Source organism: Anarhichas minor, unplaced genomic scaffold (assembly GCF_050575085.1).
Source record: "Anarhichas minor isolate MPS153535 unplaced genomic scaffold, ASM5057508v1 ptg000073l, whole genome shotgun sequence".
NCBI classification, from domain to species: domain Eukaryota; kingdom Metazoa; phylum Chordata; class Actinopteri; order Perciformes; family Anarhichadidae; genus Anarhichas; species Anarhichas minor.
Genome location: NW_027466519.1, coordinates 9,381,024 through 9,403,928, shown reverse-complemented (window position 1 = coordinate 9,403,928; position 22,905 = coordinate 9,381,024). Strand labels below are relative to the sequence as shown.

Sequence of the window (22,905 nt, the reverse complement as noted above, 5' to 3'; positions counted from 1 at the left end):
TTGTTTCACCTTTTGCCAAGGTTTTCTATCACCCGTTATGTTACTCCCTGTATACCCCTAGGCACACTAAATAGAACGTAACATACATGTCTCACACATTCATATACTGATGGCAGTGTAAAGGTTTTCCGGGGATGTCCAACTGGTAAGAGTCCACAAGGAAGACCCAGAACACACTGGAGGGATTATAAATCTCATCTACCCTGGTATGCCTTGGGGTTCCCCAGGAAGAGCTGGAAAGCATTGCTGGGACGTGTGGAATACCCTCCCTGCTGCCAAGGGCAGAGGTTTGGTTTGAAAATTGGTGGGACATACATAAAGCGGAATGTGGTCCTCCCCCAGAGTGTGTGAGCGTCAAACACACGCCTGTATGCTGGAGATTTTTTTATGCATTGATTTATTTTGGAAAAGTCTTTATATATGTAAAGGAAAACAGTCAACCCAGGCAGCAGGTGACAATTCAAAATAAAAATAGAATATAATGCAGCCAGGCTCGCAGGCATTCAGTATTTATTTCAAATATTTAGGAAAACTTCTCATTTAATGTTATCTGACAAGTCAACATGATAACATTAGCTAGGTTGTGCCTTTAACCTCTTTAAATGTGCATGGAGCACCTGTTTACCTCAATGATCAATGAATAAATAATAATGTATTAATACTAAAATTGAATAGCCCATATTTGTTTAAGCTGGATTTCTGTTCATGTTCAGAGCTTTATCTACATTCAAAACATCCCGTATATTTGTGTTCTCTAAGATGTAATATTTTGAGAATAAAGTTGCAATTTAATGAGAATAGTCATATTTAAAGAAAACAGTCTACCTGTCCAGAAAACCCTTCTGATAAGCCATAAATGTCCCTATTGTTTGTCTTAATGTCCACACAAATATTAACTTCACCACCTCTGATAAATTGCAGTAGCATAAGTGTCCACTAAATCCACTTGATCATAAACATTCAAACCAGCAGTTCAAACCCCCGAGTGCAGATGAGAGGGGTTTGAACTGTCTATGTTGCCTTTCATCTCCAAAATTATAGAGAACGTTGTTGCCAAAGAGCTTACTGCTGTTTTAACTTTGAACAACATTTTAGATACATTTCAATCTGGTTCCTGTCAGAAGTGTTCCACTAAAGCAGCTCTTCTCAGAGTCTCCAATGACATGATGTTTTCTAATGTGGGAGAATGCTTGGTGTTAGTGCTGCAGGATCTTACATACTGTGGATCACAAAATCCCGACTCAGAGAGGCAGTGGGTGGGTGTTCCTAGGAGCCCCTTGGACTGGTTCTCCTATCTTTTTCTGTTTCACTTAGTCCCTACATGTCTGAAACTGATGCTCTTTCCTCTGGTGGTCCTAGGGTTCTGTCTTGGGTCCTATATTATTTGCTTTGTATTTGCTTCCCCTTACGTCTTATTATTAGCAAATGTAAAAGTATCTCATATCACTGTTACGCTGATGATATCCAGCTGGATGTCTCTTTTAAGCCTGATGAGACTGACAAACTGACTTTTTTGCATAACTGTCTGACTGCCATTAGGCTTACAATTAACAACTTTTTGCAGTTAAATACAAATAAGACTGAGGTCCTTATCATAGCTTCAGACAACATAGCTTCCAAGGTTGCTCAGTGTATTGGGTCCCTCTGCTCTGTTCTACAGGCAAACCTCAGAAATGTAGGTGTTATATTTGATCAGTCTATGTACTTTAATCAACATTTCAAATCATTGACCCCTACAGGTTTCTTCCATCTAAGTAACATTGTTAAACGTGTCTGGTCCTGCGTTACAGATGATCATTGCCACTTTTATATCTTCCTGCCTGGAACACTGCAATTCCGTTTCCACCTGGTAAAGGAGAGAAGGCAAACGGTCCAGAACACAGCTGCAAGGCTGTTGACTATCTAGTCTCACATCACTCCCATATTCTTTTCTTTACATTGGCTTCCAATCAAGTTCAGGATTCACTTTACGGTTTTAGTTTTCACATATAGAGCCCTGCATGGTCAGGCACCTGAGTATATCTCTGCCTGCTCCATCTCTATCACCATAGGTCACTTGGGTCTTCTGACCAGGGCTTACTGGTTGTTCCTTGGGCTCTAATGAAAACTGAAGGGGACCGGGCCTTTGAAGTGGTGGCTCTGACACTGTGGAATGCTCTCCAGGAAATGAAATGGTGGGAATCATTATTTAAAAGATGTAGAGCAGGCTCCATTGGTAATTGTACCTCTGTTAGTTCTGCAAGGGTGACAATAACCTTCCCCCGAAAAACAAAAAAACCTGGACATTCCCATATATTGAGTGAGTTCGTGTAATAGCCAATCTAGTGTTTTTGATATTCCCATAATTAAAAGTAGGGATATAAGTATATACTTTAATCGAGAGAAATTGTATTTATTTTCGAGAAGGGGGTTTAGTCTTAGTAATTAGTAACCCAAAATTACTCCCGTAGGCTGTGCCTCTGGTGTGTGAATGGATTACTTAATCCTGATGGCACCCTGCATGGCCGCCCCTGTCATCAGTGTATGAATGGTGGTGAATGGGTGAATGATGACATGTTGTGTTGAAGAGCTTTGAGTGGTCAGAAGACTAGAAAAACGCTGTACAAGTACAGTCCATTTACCATTCTTAAGAACTTGAAGTTGAGTTGAAGAAGATTTTTTGATGTTATTGTTCATAAAGTCTCATATAGTCGGTGGTCACTTAACTTCAACAATTGTGAGGTAATTGAAGGACATTTCTGCCTTGAATATAGAACTTTTTTGCTCTGAATGGACGTGAAACAAAATGCCAGACGTTCCCTTATTGCCGGACCCAATCTTTTCAATTCATACATTTAAGCTATGTCTACATAATATTGTAACCCCTTTTGTACAATCAGCTGATACCATGACCCTGTAAATGTCATTAGGTTTGAGATGTGTTCCTGCATCCCAGTGGTGGGCCGTCAGGGCCAGCAAAGCCTTCTCTGCTGGCCTAAACAGAATTACAAAGTTATAGCTATTTTATAACTTAATAATTTTTCATAAATACACTATATGTATTCTACTTAACCCCACAGCTAGCAGCCCTGACTCAGCCAGGAAAAGGATTTGTACGAACGGTATTTCTGGCTGACAGCATTGGAGAAGCGTTGCACATTTTATGGCTAAGAATGCGTTTTATTTGCAACTGAGCGTCTTGGTGTTTGGAGCTGTTTGGAGCTATGCTATGCTAACCTGAGGTGGCTAACCAAGGCAGCAACACGGCACCATAGCACGGCAGGACACTTACAAGCTACGGTGCTTATGAAAACTTGACCCGAGTGGATCTACAACTCAACGAACACATTCGCAGGAGGACCTCTGGCTGGAGCTGACTCGCACAAATGCTCTGTACAACTGCGTCATTGAACTCTTTGTTCACAAAGAAAGGAGGATGGACTTTGTCTTTAAGTGAACAGCAGCTTTGGTAAGTGAACTGTGTTTGTGTTTTTACATTTCGGACATTTGATTTTCTGTTTGGGCTGTTGTTTTCTTTTACAAAGCAAGAATGATGGTCTGGAGATATGGGGATTGTGTGGTGATTGCTTTAGCCCTGTTTGAATCAGTAGGGAACAGCTCAACGCTGCGGGGAGAGTTTTCAGCATGTGTGCTGCTGTTGGTTTTCCTGCTAATCTAGTTTAGCCTAGCGCGCCTCTCAGAACAGACAAGCCTCACCAGAGTACGTTGTTCTTCCGTGGTGGGCGTGTCAGACAGCACGTTATCCGTTACGTTGGGTGGGTTGCCATGTTGAGCGCAGTGGCTCCACTGAGAGAACATTATATTTCCCACAATTTAAACTTCTGCATTTTCCAAATGCAATAGTATTATTCAAACGTATTGTTTGATTCGTAATGCATACCGAACGCTTCAATACGAATATGTGTATTGTTACACCCCTAGAAACAAATAATAACCGTAGCGTCATAATGAGGTCCCCTCCCATACCGCTTCCCAATTAACCCCTAGCTTGTAACATTAGTGAGTGTTATTTAGTTGTTAAATACTGAACACTGACTGTCCCCCTCCAGCACCAAAACATTAGAAAGGCAAAGAATAGAAACTGATAGAAATATCAACGAAACATAACCATTTGGATATACCAATTAATATCTATAAATATAACCATTCACATCTCAAAAATAGTATAACACGTTAAGTATTTTGTGTGAACTTCTTCCACTGTGACACAGGCGCCTCAAGCAAACTTGTTAGATTCCTCGCCCTGTCATTTGACAGACAGAAGGATGAACCAATAGCGTTCTAGTTAACCTCCACCGTCATTTAACTCACCGTAACTTCCGGTCTTAACTAATGCTGCGTTCACAAGACATCGGAGTTTTCGAGTTTCAGACTTGTAAATAGTGTTCAAGTCAACATCAAAGTCGTAATGATGACAAATGATGAAACTCAGATGTTTCCGAAAACTCCACCACGTGCGGTTTGGCACTCAATGATATGGAAGTGCCTGAAAACGGAAATACTAAAGTCTTTGATGTACTGTTATAATGCCAATGCGCAGTATTGTGTTCCCCACACAACCAACATCTTTCTCCTCACACGAACAACTCTGTAATCACGTGATCGCTCGCAAGGCTAATGTCGGAGGTTGTTCCATCCGGTTCCATCGCTACCACCATGCCATGTGACTTGAACGCTGCATAAACAACAGAGTCCGTCCGGGTCCCCGGAAGAGGAGCGAGAGGAGTTTATATTCGATCCTCATCACTTTTAAGTAGCTGAAGTTAAGCGGGGGATCCAGCACGGTCTCTGGGATCTACAGAGGAGGACATGCGGATGTAGCTGGCTGCTCTTATGGCAATAATAATAATACTAATAATAATGCTCTGAGAGTCTGAGTCGGGATGTTTTCAACCAACATGGAAACAAAAAGAGTGGAGATCCCCTCCGGCTTACTGGACGACCTGTGCAGGTAACTGCACGCTTAAATAGCGACCTTTGCCGCCGTCATTACGCATTTTAGTGCAATCATAAAAGTGGGACATACCTGTATTTTGTGGAAAGCAAACGTTCTTCGAGCGAGACCAAAAACTCGCGCTCTCTGCGGTGCATGACGTGTTGTATTTGCTGTTAGCTCGGCCGATGTTCAACCGCGTTTGTTGCCTGATGCTTTCACCGTTATGTCGCATAAAATGCTTACCGACCGTATTGTACATACGGTCGGTGTTACCGACAGACGAGGCACGCAGCTACCGATGCTTTAGAAGAGACACCCCGGGTTATTACGATAGAACACGAAACTTCAGTTGATTATTGACATTAAGACAATTATTTTTTTATTGTTTCTATTATAAGTTTTGTAACTTATAACCCATCCATCATCTTTCACCGCTTACCCCAGCTGACACTGGGAGGAGGCCCGGTTCACCTGGACAGGTCTCCAGACTATCACGGGGCGGACCCACTCCTAACATGTTGTGTTTGAATAAAGAAATTAATCATTATCTAATTCTAACTTTGGATTATTGTCAGAGAACTCTACAGACACAAACAGGCAACGTATTAAAATAAACACCCACATCCGTATTTTGGATGTTTTCATTCCAATAGTCTGGGGAAACACAGTTTATGGAAGCAAATCTCGTAAAGTGCATGAAAAATGCTGTTTTTGACCTTAACGAATCTTTATAGGTATGCATGGAACAAACACACAGAAAGTCCAAACACAGTAATGTCAGGGCCATGAAGTACCAGCACATTTACGCTGAAACACACTGTAAATATAAAGTCAAGCCAGGTGGCAAGCTGCATACGTTGTGCCAAGAAGGCGCAATTTTAATTAAAATAAAACCCAAATAAATACAGATACTTAAAGTTTTGTCGGCCTTTGTGTTCTCACTATTCAAGGATCATTTATTGTTATTATGAAACACAGAGATGCATAACGAAATGTAGTTGTATCTCATTTGTAACTCATGACAAACCAAAGAAGCACAGTAGTACATTTGTGTAGTGCATTTTTTATATTTGCACCATAAGGAATGTAAACAGCAGCAACAGAAACAGTCCTCTGGTAGATAGCATGGCTCTTTTCTGTGCTTCCAGTCCCACACGCTCCAATGCAGTGAAGGTGAGTGTGGGCAGTGGATGTATAGAGGACCAGATACAGCAACATGAAAGTTGCTCAACATGAAAGCTTGGCGCCGTAGCTTGAGCCTCTGCAGACGGCATTCAAGCTCCGATTCTGTACAGAAGCCTTGAAACTCTCTGCACTGTTTGTTGCATTCTTCGCCAAAACCCCAGAGTGCGTACAAACAAAATGAACTGAGGAATCAAAAAGACATCGAGTGTAACCAAGAGATATGCACATAGACTGTAGGTGTAACAGGCAAAAAGCCATAAATCCACCTACACAATGCAGAGGAGGGATTGTAATTATCTGTGAACTCATACCTCATATTCTTGAACTACTTTAGTGCCTTTTCCAAGCCCTGTAAAGAAACAAGTCAAGTTTTACATTCATTATAAAGAAACAAAGGTTGAATATCCTGTAAACTATTTGATTTGGCTGCAAAATGTAGATTTTTAAATCTTCCTGTTTCTAAAGCTTTTAAAAATGAATTGTCCTCCTTTGTATAATCCCTAGACATGTAGAGAGTGTTTTTATCAATGAACTATTTGTCACAGTTATGTGATCGCGTGCGTGAAGTTACAAAAATTCAAAGGTGCACGACCAAACAACACGACCACTTGTGGAGCTTACGTGCGCCACACACCGGCCGTCATTCTCTGGCGCGCCAACTATAAACTGAGTTTAAGGTCTAATCCATACAAGAAGTGGACGTAGTCATGGTGACGTCATCCATTGGTTTGTGGACTGCCGTTTTGAAGTCTTGAGTTCAGCGATTTCACAGTCGCCATCTTGTTCTTTTGCAACCAGTGAACAGGAAGTCACCATATCTGGACTGTGGAGGAGTGACGTAAAGACGCCGTATACGTCTCTGGTAGAGACCTGTCAATCATTGTGTAGCCCCGCCCTAAAGCATACCCTGCTTTATGGTCTGTTTGACTCTAAATGGACCATAATATACTAAATGAACATCATGCTGTATTGAAGAAGACTTGAAACTAGAGATTGAGACCATAAACTCATGTTTACAATGTTTACTGAGGTAATAAATCAAGAGAGAAGTAGAGTCATTTTCTCATAGACTTCTATACAACCAGAGGAGTCGCCCCCTGCTGATCAGTAGAGAGAATGCAGGTTTTAAGATATCGGCTTCACTCAGCAGAACCGGAGGTTTGCCGCCTGGTCCAATCCCAGTGTCCCCTTAATCCCTAACCCTCAGGGACTTATCTTACGTCACCTGCAAATGGTTGAGTGTGAGAGACTCGAAGGGCTTGAAATGGTGTAGATATGAATGATGTCAGCACTTTGCTGCAACATATCACGTTACCATGACAACTTCATTACATGTTATGCGCAATTGTGGGTATTTATTTGATATGTTTTACTCCCTGATTTGGTCGTCTGCCAGGTTCTTGCCTTATGAGATGAGTTTTGGTCAAAACGGCTTCAATAAGGAAAAGAAAAGAACTGGTTGGTGAATAAGCCAGGTCTGTAATATAGTGTTTTCAGGTGACTCTAAATGGCCGTATGAGTGAATGTGAGCGTGAATGGTTGTCTGTCTCTGTGTCATATGTCCTAATGTTTAGGAGAAGTTAAATCCAGAGGTCAAATTTCATGTATGTGTCAGTATGTATATGACAATTTGAATAAAGTTTATGTTAACAACAGCATACATTTTTGAACATATTTTTTCCGCTCGATAGTTTATGTCATAATTAGAAATGCACTGATCGATCGGCTGCCGATCCAACCGGGCGGTTTTCAGCTCATCGGCCATGACTGATGACCACTGTCATATTAATAGAAGTCCCATATTTCACTTTTTTTTTGTCGGTCACATTTACACATGTGTCCCGCCACACACACACACACGTATTAGGTGTAAAGGATCTTTAACATGCAGGAAGCAGGCTTAACGTTTTCTATTTCTCACAACTGCAAGTCCAAAATAAGTGGTGGAGGACAACGTTAACACATTTGGAACCACTAACTTTGCACTAACTTAATCATTACATATATTGTAATATATTCCTGAGTGAAGTTTATAAAGAATAAACATCCATCAGTATCAGTCATTTCTCCTGTCCTATGTTCTCCTGTCCTCTTGACCTCCTCTCTTCTTGTCCTCCTTTACTCTGTCCTCCTTTCCTCTTGATGTCCTCTCTTCTTGTCCTCCTGTCTTCTGTCCTCCTGTTCTCTGTCTTCTGTCCTCCTGTCTTCTGTCCTCTGCCTTCCTGTCCTCCTGCCTTCCTGTCCTCCTGTCCTCTGCCTTCCTGTCCTCTGTCTTCCTGTCCTCTGTCTTCCTGTCCTCCTGTCTTTCTGTCCTCCTGCCTTCCTGTCCTCTGCCTTCCTGTCCTCTGTCTTCCTGTCCTCTGCCTTCCTGTCCTCTGTCTTCCTGTCCTCTGTCCTCCTGCCTTCCTGTCCTCCTGTCTTTCTGTCCTCCTGCCTTCCTGTCCTCCTGTCCTCTGTCTTCCTGTCCTCTGCCTTCCTGTCTTTCTGTCCTCCTGTCTTTCCGTCCTCTGTCTTCCTGTCCTCTGTCCTCCTGGCTGCTTTGTGTTAGCCAACACAGAAGTTTACGAGAACAAACTAAACAGTCAGACTGCAGACTCTGTTGTTTTAGCTTGTTGCTAACGACGTGCTATTAGCCGAGCTAGCGTGCTGTGTCTGTAAATGTAGTGCTGGTGGATGAGAGACTGAGGATGCTCAGCTCTGACACACAGCAGAGGAAATGCTGCAGTGTGATTATAGATTCCACCAAAACAAAAAAGACCTGATAACCTGGGAGCTTACCTGTACTCTGGTCTTTGATCGTTTCGGTACGCATCCTAGGAGTAACACTCGTGGGGGCTCAACAAGAGCCCACAGCTCATTTGTATGGCGAGGCCCACTTTGATCTATCCCATCTCTCCTGTGTGTCTCCAGCCGGTTCATCCTGCACATCCCCAGTGAGGAGAGGGACAACGCTATCCGGGTGTGCTTCCAGATCGAGCTGGCCCACTGGTTCTACCTGGACTTCTGCATGCAGAACACTCCAGGAGCTCCTCACTGTGGGATAAGAGACTTTGCCAAAGCAGATATCCTTACATGTGATGTTAAATTACCTTATCAGTTTTGAAACTTATGTCCACTGTACTGTACTGCACATATATCAAAGCATACCCTTTTTTGAACGTTGAAATGCATTTTTTACCTCAGACTTTTTGTTGTATTAACAACCACCCTAAAGAAATGATCAGTGATTCACCAGCAGCTCCTCTATAGGTTTAGAACAGGAAGCCAGATGTGGTGCTCATGTTAGACGTCACTAGACGCTATTTTCCTTGACAGCTGCAAACTCTTCCATCACTGTCCGTTTCTGTTGCCTCATGGAGAGGATGTTCAGAAAATCCTCGAACAGTGGAAGGAGTACAAGATGGGTGTTCCTACTTTTGGAGCAATCATTCTGGATGAAGCGCTGGAAAACGTGAGTTTTTTTCACACTCATACAACGCAGCATTACCTGACAGCCTTTATAAGGTAATTTAAAGCAGATCTCTGGTTTATATGTTCATGTTTTTGTTCATTTCCATTTGTGATATCAACATTGTGACATGACATCTATCTCACTTCATCCTGATAGAGGATCCTCCTCTGCTGCTCTCTCTAAGGTCTCTCCCTCTTTTCTCCCTGTTAAAGGGTTTTTGGGGGGAGTTCTTCCTGTCCCGATGTGAGGGTCCTGGGACAGAGGATGTCACATGTGTACAGATTGTAAAGCCCTCTGAGGAGGATTTGTGATTTGTGATTTTGGGCTCTACAAAATAAATTGAATTGAATTAAATAACTGGTGCACCGTTTCTCTTCAGGCACTGCTTGTTCAGGGCTACCTTGCAAAGTCTGGCTGGGGCTTTCCAAAGGGGAAAGTGAACGAGGACGAAGCTCCTCATGACTGTGCAGTTCGTGAAGTGAGTCTCATGTTGTTTGCAGTTCAACTTTGACCATCTGAAAGCACTAGAAGCCATGAATAGGTAATGCGTGTAGTTCACAGCTCAGAATCCTGTTTTCCAGGTGTTGGAGGAGACGGGCTTTGACATCAAGAATCGCATCAGTAAAGACAGGTACATCGAGCAGAAAATCACCGACCAGCTGGTGCGGCTCTACATCATACCAGGAGTGTCAAAGGATACCAAGTTCAATCCCAAAACAAGGAAGGAGATCAGGGTGGGAATTCCTTTTTACACGTTTTCTCATCACATAGATTTCCAGCTTCATAATGACATTTCTTTTTACAATTAACAATGCAAATGACATGGTAGTACAAAATGTAAACCATACTTTGGTGTTTCATTTTTACCTCTTTACTTAACTTATTATTATTATTATTATACTATGGACTGTTCCAGCCCAGAATGTATTCATGAACAGTTACACTGAAACTGTTGTTTGCTGACAGAAAGGTCTCAAAGTCTTGTTGTTCTTTTCTTGTAGAACATTGAATGGTTTCCTATCGAGAAGCTGCCATGTCACAGGAATGACATGACCCCGAAGTCTAAACTCGGACTGGCCCCCAACAGGTTTTTCATGGCCATTCCGTTCATAAGGTGCGTGTGTAGAAGGTTTCAATTCATTATTTGCATAATAAGAACAGATCTGGAGTCAGGACGTGGTGAGCCTATAGCTCACCTAAAGACCAATACCTCCAAAGCTCCCTATATAATGTCTGGTATCTTCTTTGTTTAATCTAAACTAACAATGTGTGTGTGTGGCTGCCTAAATGTTAAAATAATAAAACAAATACTGTAAAATAGTTTTATTATAGTAACTGACTGGCTCACTTCCTGCTCCACAGGCCGCTGAGAGAGTGGATCAGCAGGCTGAAAGGAGAGTCCACAGACAGCGATGAGGACTTTGCAAACAGCGGCACCACTCCAGGCAAACCTTCAGATAATACTCGGTAAAGATACTTCCTCAGTGGAACTCACCAACACTTCTCTAGATACACTTCTCAAGCTACAGTCAAAGGTTCCCGTTTTTGAAACGTATAAAGGCCAGTCTCACAGAGAAACCGGTATACCGGGTTCATCACCGTCACCGCTGTCACGTTCTGCCACAAAATGGATTTTGTCATACTGTCGTTGGTTTCAGCTCACACTGTGGATCAGTGGTAGAGCAGGGTCGTTCTTCCGGTGGTTCGATCCCCGGCTCCAGTAGTCCATGTCGATGTGTCCTTGGGCAAGACACTTAACCCCAAAATTGCTCCCTATGAATGGGTGTGAATGTTAGTTAGTCCTGATAGGCAGGTGACACCTTGCATGGTAGCCCCTCCATCAGTGTACGAATGGGTGTGAATGGGTGAATGATGACATGTAGTGTTAAATAGCTTTGAGTGTTCGGAAGACTAGAAAAGCGCTGTACAAGTACAGTCCATTTACCATTCACACGCCGTATAACAGCCTACAGGAGCAATTTGGGGATAGAGCTGAATCATGTTGTGAGTGGAGTAACCCTTTTATCTCCCACCTCTAAGTTCCCCCCCGCTTCACTGAGCTCTCTAGCTTCTGTCAGCTGCTTGTTTTGGTTTTCCATTCCACAAACTCAGCTCTCACACCTGGGCCCTGTACTATGAAGCAGGATTTAAGTTTAGCGAGGTAACTTCAGGATTAACTCTGGGTTTACAGTCCTACGACGGAGGTTCACTTCTTACCGGGATAGATCGTCATGGTAACTGATGCTGAGCACATAACCTGCTCCGGAGCAGGTTGCTAGCAGTGGTTACTAGCTGCCACTGTAGGCTCTGTCTTTTCAACATTCACACAATGAAAATATGTTTGGATCTGCACATTCGGTCTGAATAAAATTGCAGTTTTGTTGTTTATCACACCTAATCACACACTAATAACCACTGTTGTTAATTTGTTATTCATAAGAATAACAAACAAGAGCTGGAGAGCTGTTACTGATATGTTCATGCATGTACCAGTGTTAGTATGATAATAACCCTTGAGCAGAAGTTAAGATATTGCTTTCTGGACCACTAACAGTTGACCATCCGCCTTGTATAATTCGTTTTTTTCTTCCATCTTTTAGGTCAAAATCGCGCCGCCTCACAGGTGCAGATGCACTTCTAGGAGACGGCTGGGCAAAACACAAGCAGCAGAAGACTCTGGACCAGCTGAACCAGTATGAGCTCAACCAGGTTAGAAAAGATAGGATTACTCTGCTACAGTTAACCTTTAGGCTACATGTTACCAACAGTTATTATTAACAGTAATTATAGTGGACCTGAGGGTCAAAACACAACGTCATTTCAAGAAACACAACCACATGTCAAGAAACACAGAAGACACAACTACAATAAGGTTTGACTCAAACCGGAAAAGGTGGCTACATATTAGACTGATTCTTCTTCGCTGATTGGATGTCAGTCTGCCACAAACGGAAGTGCTGCTGCTTCTTGATTTTCCAGTAGAGCCTTGCTGCCTCTCACAGGTTGGGATGATAAGTATTTTTATCCCGAAGGAAATTGCTTTACAGCAGTTACAATACAAAGTGGCAAGAGTGCAAATACAAAGAGTGCAAATGTAAAAGTATTATATAGCAGTTCAGAGTGTACAACAATTGAAAGTAGTTGTTTTGCAGTGTTTTCCCTGCGTTAATCTTTTATTCCATACAGGTTTTGCAGCAAGTCCCTTTTACTGTGTAAAAGGGAACACCATATTTAAGGTGTTCAGAGGCCAGTAGCAGTGGGGGACCCGAAGGCAGTCCAGTGTCATCTACACCGGGCAGCCCAGCGTAGGCTGACGGGGTGCAGCCACCGAATATGCAAAACAATTTACATGACTGGCGTTATCAAACGTTAATTTAGCTCAACGCCACTCTCTCCCCACGAAACAATAACTAAACATCATTTCAAATGTCATTTAACATACAAGAACATCCTCTCACGTCTCAGCTAAACATAGGACACTGCAGCTCATTAATGTTGACTAACATAAAGGCTTTGTATTTTTTACTCTTTATTTTATCTTTATTTCATCTTATCATCCCAACCTGTCAGAGGCAGTAACATGCCGCAAGGCAGCCAGTCTGCCGGAAATCTAAAGGAAGAAGTACTTCTGTTTGTGGCCATTGCATCCAATCAGCAGCGAGGAATTGTAGTAGTTACTCAAATCTGAAGAATCTAAATGGCTACTAACGAGAAGTGGTCTAACCATGGCAGTCCATGGCACTTTAAAGCAACAGCCTTGAACGAAGAGAGTTACATTACTTAATAATTCCGTCCAAGTGTTAGAAACTGTATTTTAAAAAACAGGGTAGGTATGGGGTCAAGCACAGTTTAAAATGTCTTTTCTTTAAGATGAGTTCAGCATTAACCCGAGGCATGGGCACCGACACACTAAATTCAATGCAATAGTGATCAGATAGTTACAATTTTTCAACATTTAGCCCCTTACTAACTTCCAGATCAAAAGTATTGCCACAATTGTGTCATGTTGTGTAAAACCTTCTTATACAAACCTTCCTTTTGTCGTTTATGTTGTCAATTAAAACCAACAATAAGAATTTTATTTAAATTTATGCAAACCTTACATTTTTGATGGAATATTCACGTCGGCCTTGGTGTGAAAGGTTTGAGGGCAACGTGAAAAATTGTCAATGAATAGTCCGTATTTCCTTTTTGTTTTGTCGCAGATGTGAAAAGGCCTTGAGAGCAATTCATAGACCCTATGTGAATCAGCTCAAAAAAAGAGCTGCAGCAACTCACCCGGAAAAGTGAGACCGGGGCCAGACCTGGGAGGGGAGCTTGCCAGCGAGCAGTTAGTGGCCGTGTCTTGAGCCATGGGGCTTGGGCGGGCACAGCACGAAAGATCCACATGCAGCCGCCTCCTTGTGGGCCTACTACTTGCAAGGCTAGGCATTGGAGTTGATTGCAATGTTAGCTGGGCGACAGGCAAAGGCAGCAGCCCAGTTATGATGACCTCTGGCATCACAGACAGGCTCGAGGGGCGTGAAACAAGGTAGGAACTGAAGCTGGTGCGGGAGGTGGAGCATCACCAACTAGACATAGTTGAGCTCACCTCTACGCACTCGATACTCCCAACTGGTGAAGGAGGCCGGCAAGCCTAAGAAGGAGGCCTTTTCGGGCTTGGTTGGCCCAGAAGTCTCCCGAGGCAGCAGACAGGTACTGGGGGGCCAGAAGGGCTGCAGTTAGGATGGTCGCCAAAGCAAAACCCCTTTACCTTTGCAAGGTTGTTGGGGCTGATCAGAGTTTGCCCATCCAGCCAACATGTGTTTTGTGGACTTGGAGAAGGCAGACGAACGTGTCCCCAGAGGAGTACTGTGGGGGCTACTGTGGGAGTATGTGGCACCGGGGTTATTGTCATCCGGTCTTTATTTAACCCAAGTGAGAGCTGTGTGCATATTCCCCACATAAAGTCAAACATGTTTTCAGTGGGTGTAGACCTCAGTTAGGGTTGTCCCTTGTCACTGATTGTGTTTGCGATATTCATGGAGAGGATCTCAAGGTGCAGCCGGGGGTAGGTGACTGTCCGGTTTTGGGACATTAGAGTTGCATCTCTTCTTTTTGCAAATGATGTGGTTCTGTTGGCATACTGCATTTGATATACTATGTGGACATACTAAATATTTTTTCTTGCATACTAAATAGTATGGTAGTGTGGTTATTGGAATGCACCCTATTAGGTTTGGTCTGTGTAACGAGGGATGGCACCTTGTGATTTAATTTTGGGTTGAGTGCAGGTCAGCCTGCTTTACTGATACAGCCCCTGAAATGGGACATATAATCTGAGACTCTCTTGGTTGCTACATCACTGTAACCTCATAACTTGTGTTCTTTTTTCTATAGAACACACATTTGAAAAGCAATGGGAAGAAATGTCAGGACTCACCTCATGGAGCCAACAACCAGCAGGTGAAAACCATATTGGTAAGTGCAGAACCTTGACTTTCAGATTGCTGTTTTTAGTATAGAGACCACATGTGATTCTGACCTTTTCAGAAAAAGAAAAAATAGTTCAAACCGTAACACCAGTCATCAGTCAAAAAGGGAAATTGACATACCGGAAATTTCTACAGACGTTTTGCCAGTGGACCAGTTTTAAAGCCACTGTATGTAGAATTTGAAAATGATCCACTTATGCATGGGGCTGCTCTGTAAGTTATGGTGTAATTACAAGCTTTGCACTCTTGTACAATTTCTACAGAAAGAAGATAAAAGACTTCAACCCAGAAGACTGCAAGACAGTTTTGAGAGAGGTATGGTTTGTTCAGTTTTAATATCCTGAATACTGTCAAGTCAAGATGTTTGTAAATGACTAAATCATTTCGTAAACTATGACTATTGTCCTTCACATATGGTTTGTCGAGTTACCATGTGTAACCTTGAGACTGCACCCACTTTGCTAAGCTAACTTTGCTTAATAAAATACTTCAACTGCTGCACTGTACTGTATCTGCTAATGTGACAGCATTGAATTCACACTTGAACTGTGTAGCAAAGGTGTAAGATATGTTACTGGCTCCTGAGTTATTAGATGCCTTAAAAGAATCACAATGCTGTCCCCTTGTCAGAAATGAGACCATTATGTAAAAAACGTTTACAGAGTGAAATACCGGAGACCATCTGGTAGAAAACATATTTGTGTGGAAACTGCTTAACTGTGGGCACGATTTAGTCAAATGTAAGAGGACTTTTTGAAGCAAGTGTAACACATTATTTTTAACATTTGCAATTACTCAATTTCTAATTTGGGGTGTGGCCCTTGAGGGGAGATTACTCTGTAATGAATGAGGAGCACCAGTTGTGGTCCAGAAAGGGGACATTTAGTTGAATTCCAGGACAACAGTAAACTGAGTGGAGAATAAAAAAAAATCTTTCTTTCAACATAGTTTTCGACCTTCCTAAGAGTAAAGATTAACATCTCCCACAAACCAGACATGTAAATGAACTGTTCTCTTCACAGATGTGGCTCCATGCAGCTCCAACGGTCACCAGACTGTCCACAGCAGAGACTCCGAGGAACTGCAGTCTTCCAAGGCTTTCCTCAATTTCAAATTTGACAGAGACGCCATCATGAGATGTTTTGACTACTGACATGGCTGATGAGGAGCTGTGCCTCTCCTGTAAATGCATGGAACTATGGCCTCAGAGGCTTTTTACCTTATAGTCTAGGGGATGTTACTGAACATGTCCTTTTCCTTCTTGGCCTGCTTGTCATGAGCACACATCTACAGTGGGGAGTTGCTCATCTATCATTGAACACATCCAATAAGATTCACAGAAGTAGTTTGCCTTTGCTGCCCAACTTTTCAGACTATATAAAAGGTATGGTAACCTAACAGCACTGCTTTCCCTCTGTCTGAGGCAGAATCCTAATGTTAGTCTAAATTCAAAATTCAATCTGCAGGAGACAACACAAAGACCAAAAGGAGAGGACTGCTCAGGTTAACCATTAGTCTTTTAAAGGCAAGAGATCAAACGTTTTGAGAACATAATGGATTTTAAGCACATATGAGGTGACAGAAACATAAAAAAAACAATCAGTTGGGGTATCTCAGTGAATTCCGCCAGTGAATCAAAGTTAAATTTAGTTTATTATGTACTGATTTTAAGATGCAATAACATTAGGGTTAGTCATTTCCTCCATTTTTCCTATTGAGTCCTAAAAATGCTTTGGATGCTTAAAAAAGGTGGGTATTTATAGTGTTATTGGCTTTATGTATTTACAGTGTTGTTGGCTTTATTACCATTATTTCTTAAGATTTTATCCAGGAATGTAGTATGGAATATTGACTTGGGGAATGAAGAACAATCTTTGCAAGTTGAATGTCATTAAATTCATGTTGCTCTGCTGTATTGAGTTCTATGGAAATCATTAGATCAAATTGATTTGTTTGGAAATCAATCATAAAGGCCAGAAAAATTACTGATCACTGATATGACGTAATGATAATTGAATGAAACTTTAATTTGAATTTGAATGATGTCCAGGTGTTAGCTTGTCCCTAATGAAAATGAACATTTCCATAATGTCAGGATTCTTGCATGTCTCTTTTACAAAAACTGTCAAAGTCAACCATTATAAGATTGACTACTATGAAAATGCCCAATTTCCCATGAATGTTTCTTATTGTGGCAGGGTTGTGCTCAGGATCACACAAGCAATGGTCAGTGTAGTTTTCATTTCAAGTTTCATTTTGGGAGTCCTTGTGCATTATACACCATATGGGAAAATAGATTTTAACATTTTAATTCTGTCATATATCACATGCACATAACAGGAAAATTACTTTTCAGTTTGATTAAATAGGCTAGTTGGAATGTTTTTGGCAACAGCCTTCCATCCGTTGTTATTTTCCAGCAGGCTTGTAATTCAAGGCTGTTCTATCCTGCAGCTTCCACAGGTTTAAATTCCTGTCGAGATTTCGTAAAATAGAGGTTCTCAGTCATATCTTTCATGATCCACTACTTAGTGTTTGGCTGGTATGAAAACTTGCACACTGTTAAGGCTATGGGGCATGATGGAGGACCATTGCGCTAGACTACTGTGAACATAAGTTATTCTCTCAACCAATGACAAATACGAATGACTCTCTCAAAGGCCCACATTAAGGGATTTCTAGCCACTATAGATGATAAGACTATTTTCATAAAAGTTTTAGAAGTCTTTAAAGTTCAACCCACAGTCTTACAATTTATATTTTCTCAAGGTTATATAAACATGCATACATGTGAGATGTCTTTTTGTGATTCTCACTGGGGTTTCTTTGTTATTAAGTGTACAGATGGTGATCTCAAGTTGTTCTTTGGCTTCAATGGTGTTTTGACTTAAAATGTGAATATTAATAAAGTTGTTTTTTCCACTTGTGGCTGTTTGCTTGTTAACATGAATTTTAAATACAATATCACCACTATATCAAACATTTCAATGTGTCTTTTCTCCTGGAGAAAGGCTCAGATTGAAGGATAGTACATTGATTATAGTCGAGGTTTGTAAATGTTTTCTATGATGAACAATGTATTTCATTCACATTACACACAAACATAGAAGCAGGGAAACATGCTATTGGAGTGAACAGAAGCAAACTGTTTTAAAAGTCTTGTTTAGTTGCCTACATTTTTCCAAGAAAGGCTCTATAGGAAGAATAAACACTAGAATCAGATCGTGGGGCCAGAGGGTTGTAATGTTGCACCTTTAACTGTCATGATGGCCATGAGCTCTTTTTTCAGCCCACAGCGAGAGCATATCACTTGACAGGACTTTTCCTGTGAGGTACATAAAATCACAACAGCGGGTGCATCCACTCAAGCAATATAACAACATGGCCAGTCCCTAACAATGCAAAGTAAAGCATGCTCACTGCCACACCAGTTACAGTACATAGCATTTTCAAGGTTTCTGTTAGGATGGCCACGTAGCAGCTGGACTTTAGAAGTAGGAGGACTGACACAGAGGTTTGGTGCAGACCAACCAGGTGTTTATTTGCCCAACAATTATCACAAAACATGACAGTCATCTTTGTATACAGTGGACCACGGGCAGCATGTGGTCCTGGCAGGACAGCACTAGATTGAATCTGGCATAACCTGACACTGACGAGGACCTCAACCCCACTACAATATACAGTAGGTAACTATGCCCCTCACCTGACAACACAATTACCGTCCTAAACCACAACAAATACGGTCAAATACATTCCTATCGCCCTAATGCCAATCATCTGCATGATCTCTGTTTGTGTTACATATCACAATAGAGTCATATAAAGCCCAAACAGGGAATTCAACTTCACTAACACCCCTCTAATTAGTACATGGTTCCTCCGGAACTATAAATTGGTGCTCAGGTACACTAGAGTGACTTGAACACAATACACATTACATGTTATTTGACTGCACAAACAAACCGTTTATACCCTCAATCATCATTTGGGCAAAGATAGCCAAACTAATCATGCGTTTGTCTTTACAGGCCCAGCCTCCAAACAATTCTAACTGAGGCAGCCACAACATCTAACAGAACCTTCAACCCTTTGAGTGTGTGTCTTATTCCTTGAAGCAGTCCTGTGTACAAAGTGCTACAAATGCTTGTAATGGAGAGGGCCTTGATTACAGTTTATATTAATACAATTATGTAATTATTCCTACTGTTAATGATTAGAATATAATTTTGTATTATTCATTAAGCATGGCATTGTGTACAAGTCGCCACTGCACACTAATAAGCTACACACAAATGGACAATGTTACCACGCAGCAGACACAAGATTTACCCCCTGTTGTTTCCTGAGCCATTTTCTATACTCACAATGACGTCATCACAGCTCGTGCATCGAGCGCGAAGGCTCCACAAGTTGTCACGGCACTTGGTTGTGCGCCTCTGAATTTTTAAAACTAGGCGCTTGCTGCATGCACACTTGGGGCTTTTCAGACATGACTGTCATAGTTCACTAATTACTCTACTGAGAATTAGATTAGAGACCGGAGGTCTTAAAAATCTACATTTGAGTAAATATTTTGCAGCCAAATCAAATTCAATCAGGAGAGACAAGTCAGATAAAGAAAAGATCATAGTTTATTATAAACAAATATGTGATGATAAAGTCTTCAGTCTTGGCGCTTGGACTCTACAGGGAGATTTGTAATGGAGGGCCTCTGCCCTGAGCAGCAAGATCCCCCCCCCCCCCGTGGAGTCCAGACACTGGTGGTGGTGGTGGTGGCTGATAGAATGATGAGTTGATGAAGCTGATGAATCTGCAAAGACTGGGCGGAGGGGTGAGTAACAGCAGCATGAACATACTGAAGATAGAGAGACAATCATATTTAAAGAGACAGCAGCACAATGATAGGCTAACCATGTCATTGTTTCATTGTGCTTGCTGGATAAAGGAGAGCAGCTGATCTAAACCGCTGCTATCATGATTGACAGCCCCAAACAATAACAGCAAGGAAATAATGAGTGAGCATGTGTGAGGAGTGAATGGCAGATGTATGAGAAATAAACTACAGGCTTAGGCATTCAAGACTATATATAGTCTTCCTGACTTAATTTACGCTAGAGCTTCATATGGTTAAAGGATATTCAACATTTGTCTCTTTATAATGCATTTATAGGCTTCTTTCTTTACAGGGCTTGTTTAAAGGCAGTAAAGTAGGCCATGAATATGAGATAAGTTTACTTCTTGCTTCTTCAGTGTATTGTTTGTACACAATTTGGTGTTTCAGAGAATGTAACGAACATCACATTGAGCTTAAATGCCTTTGTGAGAGCAGCTCGCGCGTGATCTGTGATGCTTGCGCCATGATGCCTCGCTCAAGTATAACCAAAACTTAACAGAGCTGGATTCGGCGTTTCCCTGCAAAATTTACTCTCCTTCTTTCCACTTCCCATTGCATTTTAGTCAGATCCTTTTAAAAACTTTATTGAAGGAGGTGAGGTGAAGCATAATCCTTCTGTGATCACTGAAGATGCTTTTCCAAGAAGAGTTCTCTGTTGGCATTAGAGGCCCCGAAAGTTATAGCAGACTGAAGTGTTTAGAGACTTAGCATTGCCTCCAGGATCTTTGTGGCTGGTGGCATCTTTAAAGTACATTTCTGATCCTTCGAGGGCAGAGAAAACCCTTCAACTATTGGGCAACATCGTATTCGAGCCTCCTCGATCCTCGAGATGCATTTTAGGAATTGGGATGTCCTTCAAAATGAAGCGCTGAGATCGATATCCGGGTCACAAGCCAAAGGATCGAAGAGTGGGAAATGAGAGACCCACTGTCTCTGTCAGTTAGTCTTTGTCCCCCATGTAAAGCATTCCAGTGATTTGACTTGTGTAATTGTTCCTGGTTTTTCCTGATCTCTACCAGATTCTCTCTACCACGCTTTTGCCTCATCCCTGCCTGTATTGTTTACCCGATTACCTGACAGATCTCCTGTTTACCGAACCTGTTGATAAAGACTTTTATTGCACTTTATCCTGCTCTCTGGGTCGTGCTTTTAAATCCTGTTTTCCCTGTGGTTTCTCCAGTCGTAAAAGTACGAACTGCTCACAAATGTACTAAGCCAATCCCAGTTTGGTGTGTGGGGTGCTCCAGGCGCAAGGAATAATACACTACCACGATAAGCAACTTACCTCCATTAGCTTGGAGTTTAGGGAGCTGTAAGAGCGTCAACAGATTTTCTCAGCGGCCATTGGCACCCTGGTCAGCTGTCTGGCGGGCCACTTGCAACAACTACTGGCACGCCTTGATCCTTGTTCCGCTGCAGTCACTCTTGCTTCCAATCTGGTAACAACTGGTGAATCACAGGGAAAAAACAGGACTCAATCGCACAACCCAGACACAGGATAAGGAGTTGGTAAAACAGTCTTTACTTGTCAGCAGGGGTTCAGTACATGGGTAGGCAGTCGGAACAGGCAAACAAATCAGGCAGGGATCATGCAAAAACGTGCTCAAGGAAAAACAAGCAGAGATATCAAAAAACAGTAACATAATACTAGGAAATTGCTTGAACACTTGACATAAAGGACAAAGACTAACTGGAACAGAGACAAAGGCAACACAGGGTTTAAATACACTGGGAGGTGCAGGTGATTAGACAGGTGGATTCAATCAGGGGCGGGGCACGCAATCACAGTGGCGGGAAAACAAATAAAGGCGTGAAGTGATCTGAAACGAGAGAAGAGGTAAGTAACACAAAATAAAACAGGAAATACTGATAAATGATGAAATAAGAAACGTATAACTTAGGAGACAGGATGAGACATGACACAAACCTGCCAATGAGATGAGCGGTTCTCTTTCAGCTCCAGCCTTGGTGCCTGCACCAGCTCCGGCATTTACAGTGTTCTCCCGGGCTTCGCTATGCATCTCTCCAGACCAGAGGGTTTCTTCGGAGACTCAGGAAGCTGCCGGTTGTTTCTGGTGCAGGGGCTCCATTATGAGATGCAGGCTACCGCCTTCCCCAATGATGGTACCATGGTAGCCTACATCATCACCACCCACTCTCTGGCAGAGCCGAGGCCTGGTCTTCGCTGTCTATTTTTATTGAGACTTTCACTAAAATCTTTGATCCAGTGCTTTTGGTCCAGCAGGCAGCTGTAGCCCTCATCGGACTGCTCCAAGGCAGATGACTGCAAACAGACTACGCCATCGACTTCCGTACCCTGACGGCCGACAGCAGCTGTATGTGTTTGGTAAAAATAGGTAACGGGACAGCCAAGTGAAAACAATGAAAACACTGCCAAATGAATTCACATATGACAGCCAAATGCTATTAGTGATCAGAGTTGTGTTGATGAGCTACATTAATCAACTGACATGACCACATGATTTGTTAAATTTGCATCAACCCAAAGTATTTTTTGACACATGAAAAGAGAAGTAACAAGCCAATAAGAATCACATCAAATGATAATGGTGCTAGGGAAACTATTGTCATTGTGCACACAGGTACATTGTTAATATATTTACTTCTGACTAATCCCATGCCTCATCATGCAATAAAGCAACACAGATCCTCTTTAATGCAATTTTACCATCAAGTTTAGACTATTTTATAGAACTGAAGATGTGAACCTACATTTCTTGACATTGCTTCTATTAGCTGCCATAGACATAAAATAGAAAACAAGACAGAAACAAGAATGCCTGCTATCTGTTACTTTGCTTCTGTGCTTGGCCCTGTAATAAATTAATCAGTGAATAAACTGGGACTCTAGACCTGGAAGTGTTCATGGTTGAGCAGGGTCAGTGTGGGGTCACTGAACTCGGAGTCCTCCCCCTCCCAGCTGTTCTCCAAGAAGAGAGGT

At 42.0% G+C, this 22,905-nt stretch overlaps 1 protein-coding gene across 4 annotated transcripts; it reads left to right on the top strand.

Moving 5' to 3' along the window:
• Window positions 1-4,646: 4,646 nt before the first annotated feature.
• Window positions 4,647-17,968, top strand: dcp2 (decapping mRNA 2). Of its 4 annotated transcripts, none has more exons than XR_012947833.1 (11): window positions 4,647-4,951; window positions 9,032-9,183; window positions 9,445-9,572; window positions 9,952-10,050; window positions 10,154-10,306; window positions 10,574-10,686; window positions 10,935-11,039; window positions 12,173-12,281; window positions 14,952-15,032; window positions 15,105-15,214; window positions 15,310-15,334. XR_012947833.1 is itself a non-coding variant. In XM_076079551.1 (11 exons), the coding sequence occupies exons 1-11, from the start codon at window positions 4,884-4,886 to the stop codon at window positions 16,197-16,199; spliced, it is 1,191 nt and encodes a 396-aa protein (XP_075935666.1). In that variant the 5' UTR covers window positions 4,652-4,883; the 3' UTR covers window positions 16,200-17,968. The 4 variants fall into 4 exon arrangements, 2 of the variants coding, with proteins under 2 accessions (XP_075935667.1, XP_075935666.1); XM_076079551.1 differs by lacking the exon at window positions 15,105-15,214 and adding an exon at window positions 16,069-17,968 and having other exon boundaries at window positions 4,652-4,951; window positions 15,310-15,361; XR_012947834.1 differs by lacking the exons at window positions 15,105-15,214; window positions 15,310-15,334 and adding an exon at window positions 13,778-14,103 and having other exon boundaries at window positions 4,649-4,951.
• Window positions 17,969-22,905: the final 4,937 nt, after the last annotated feature.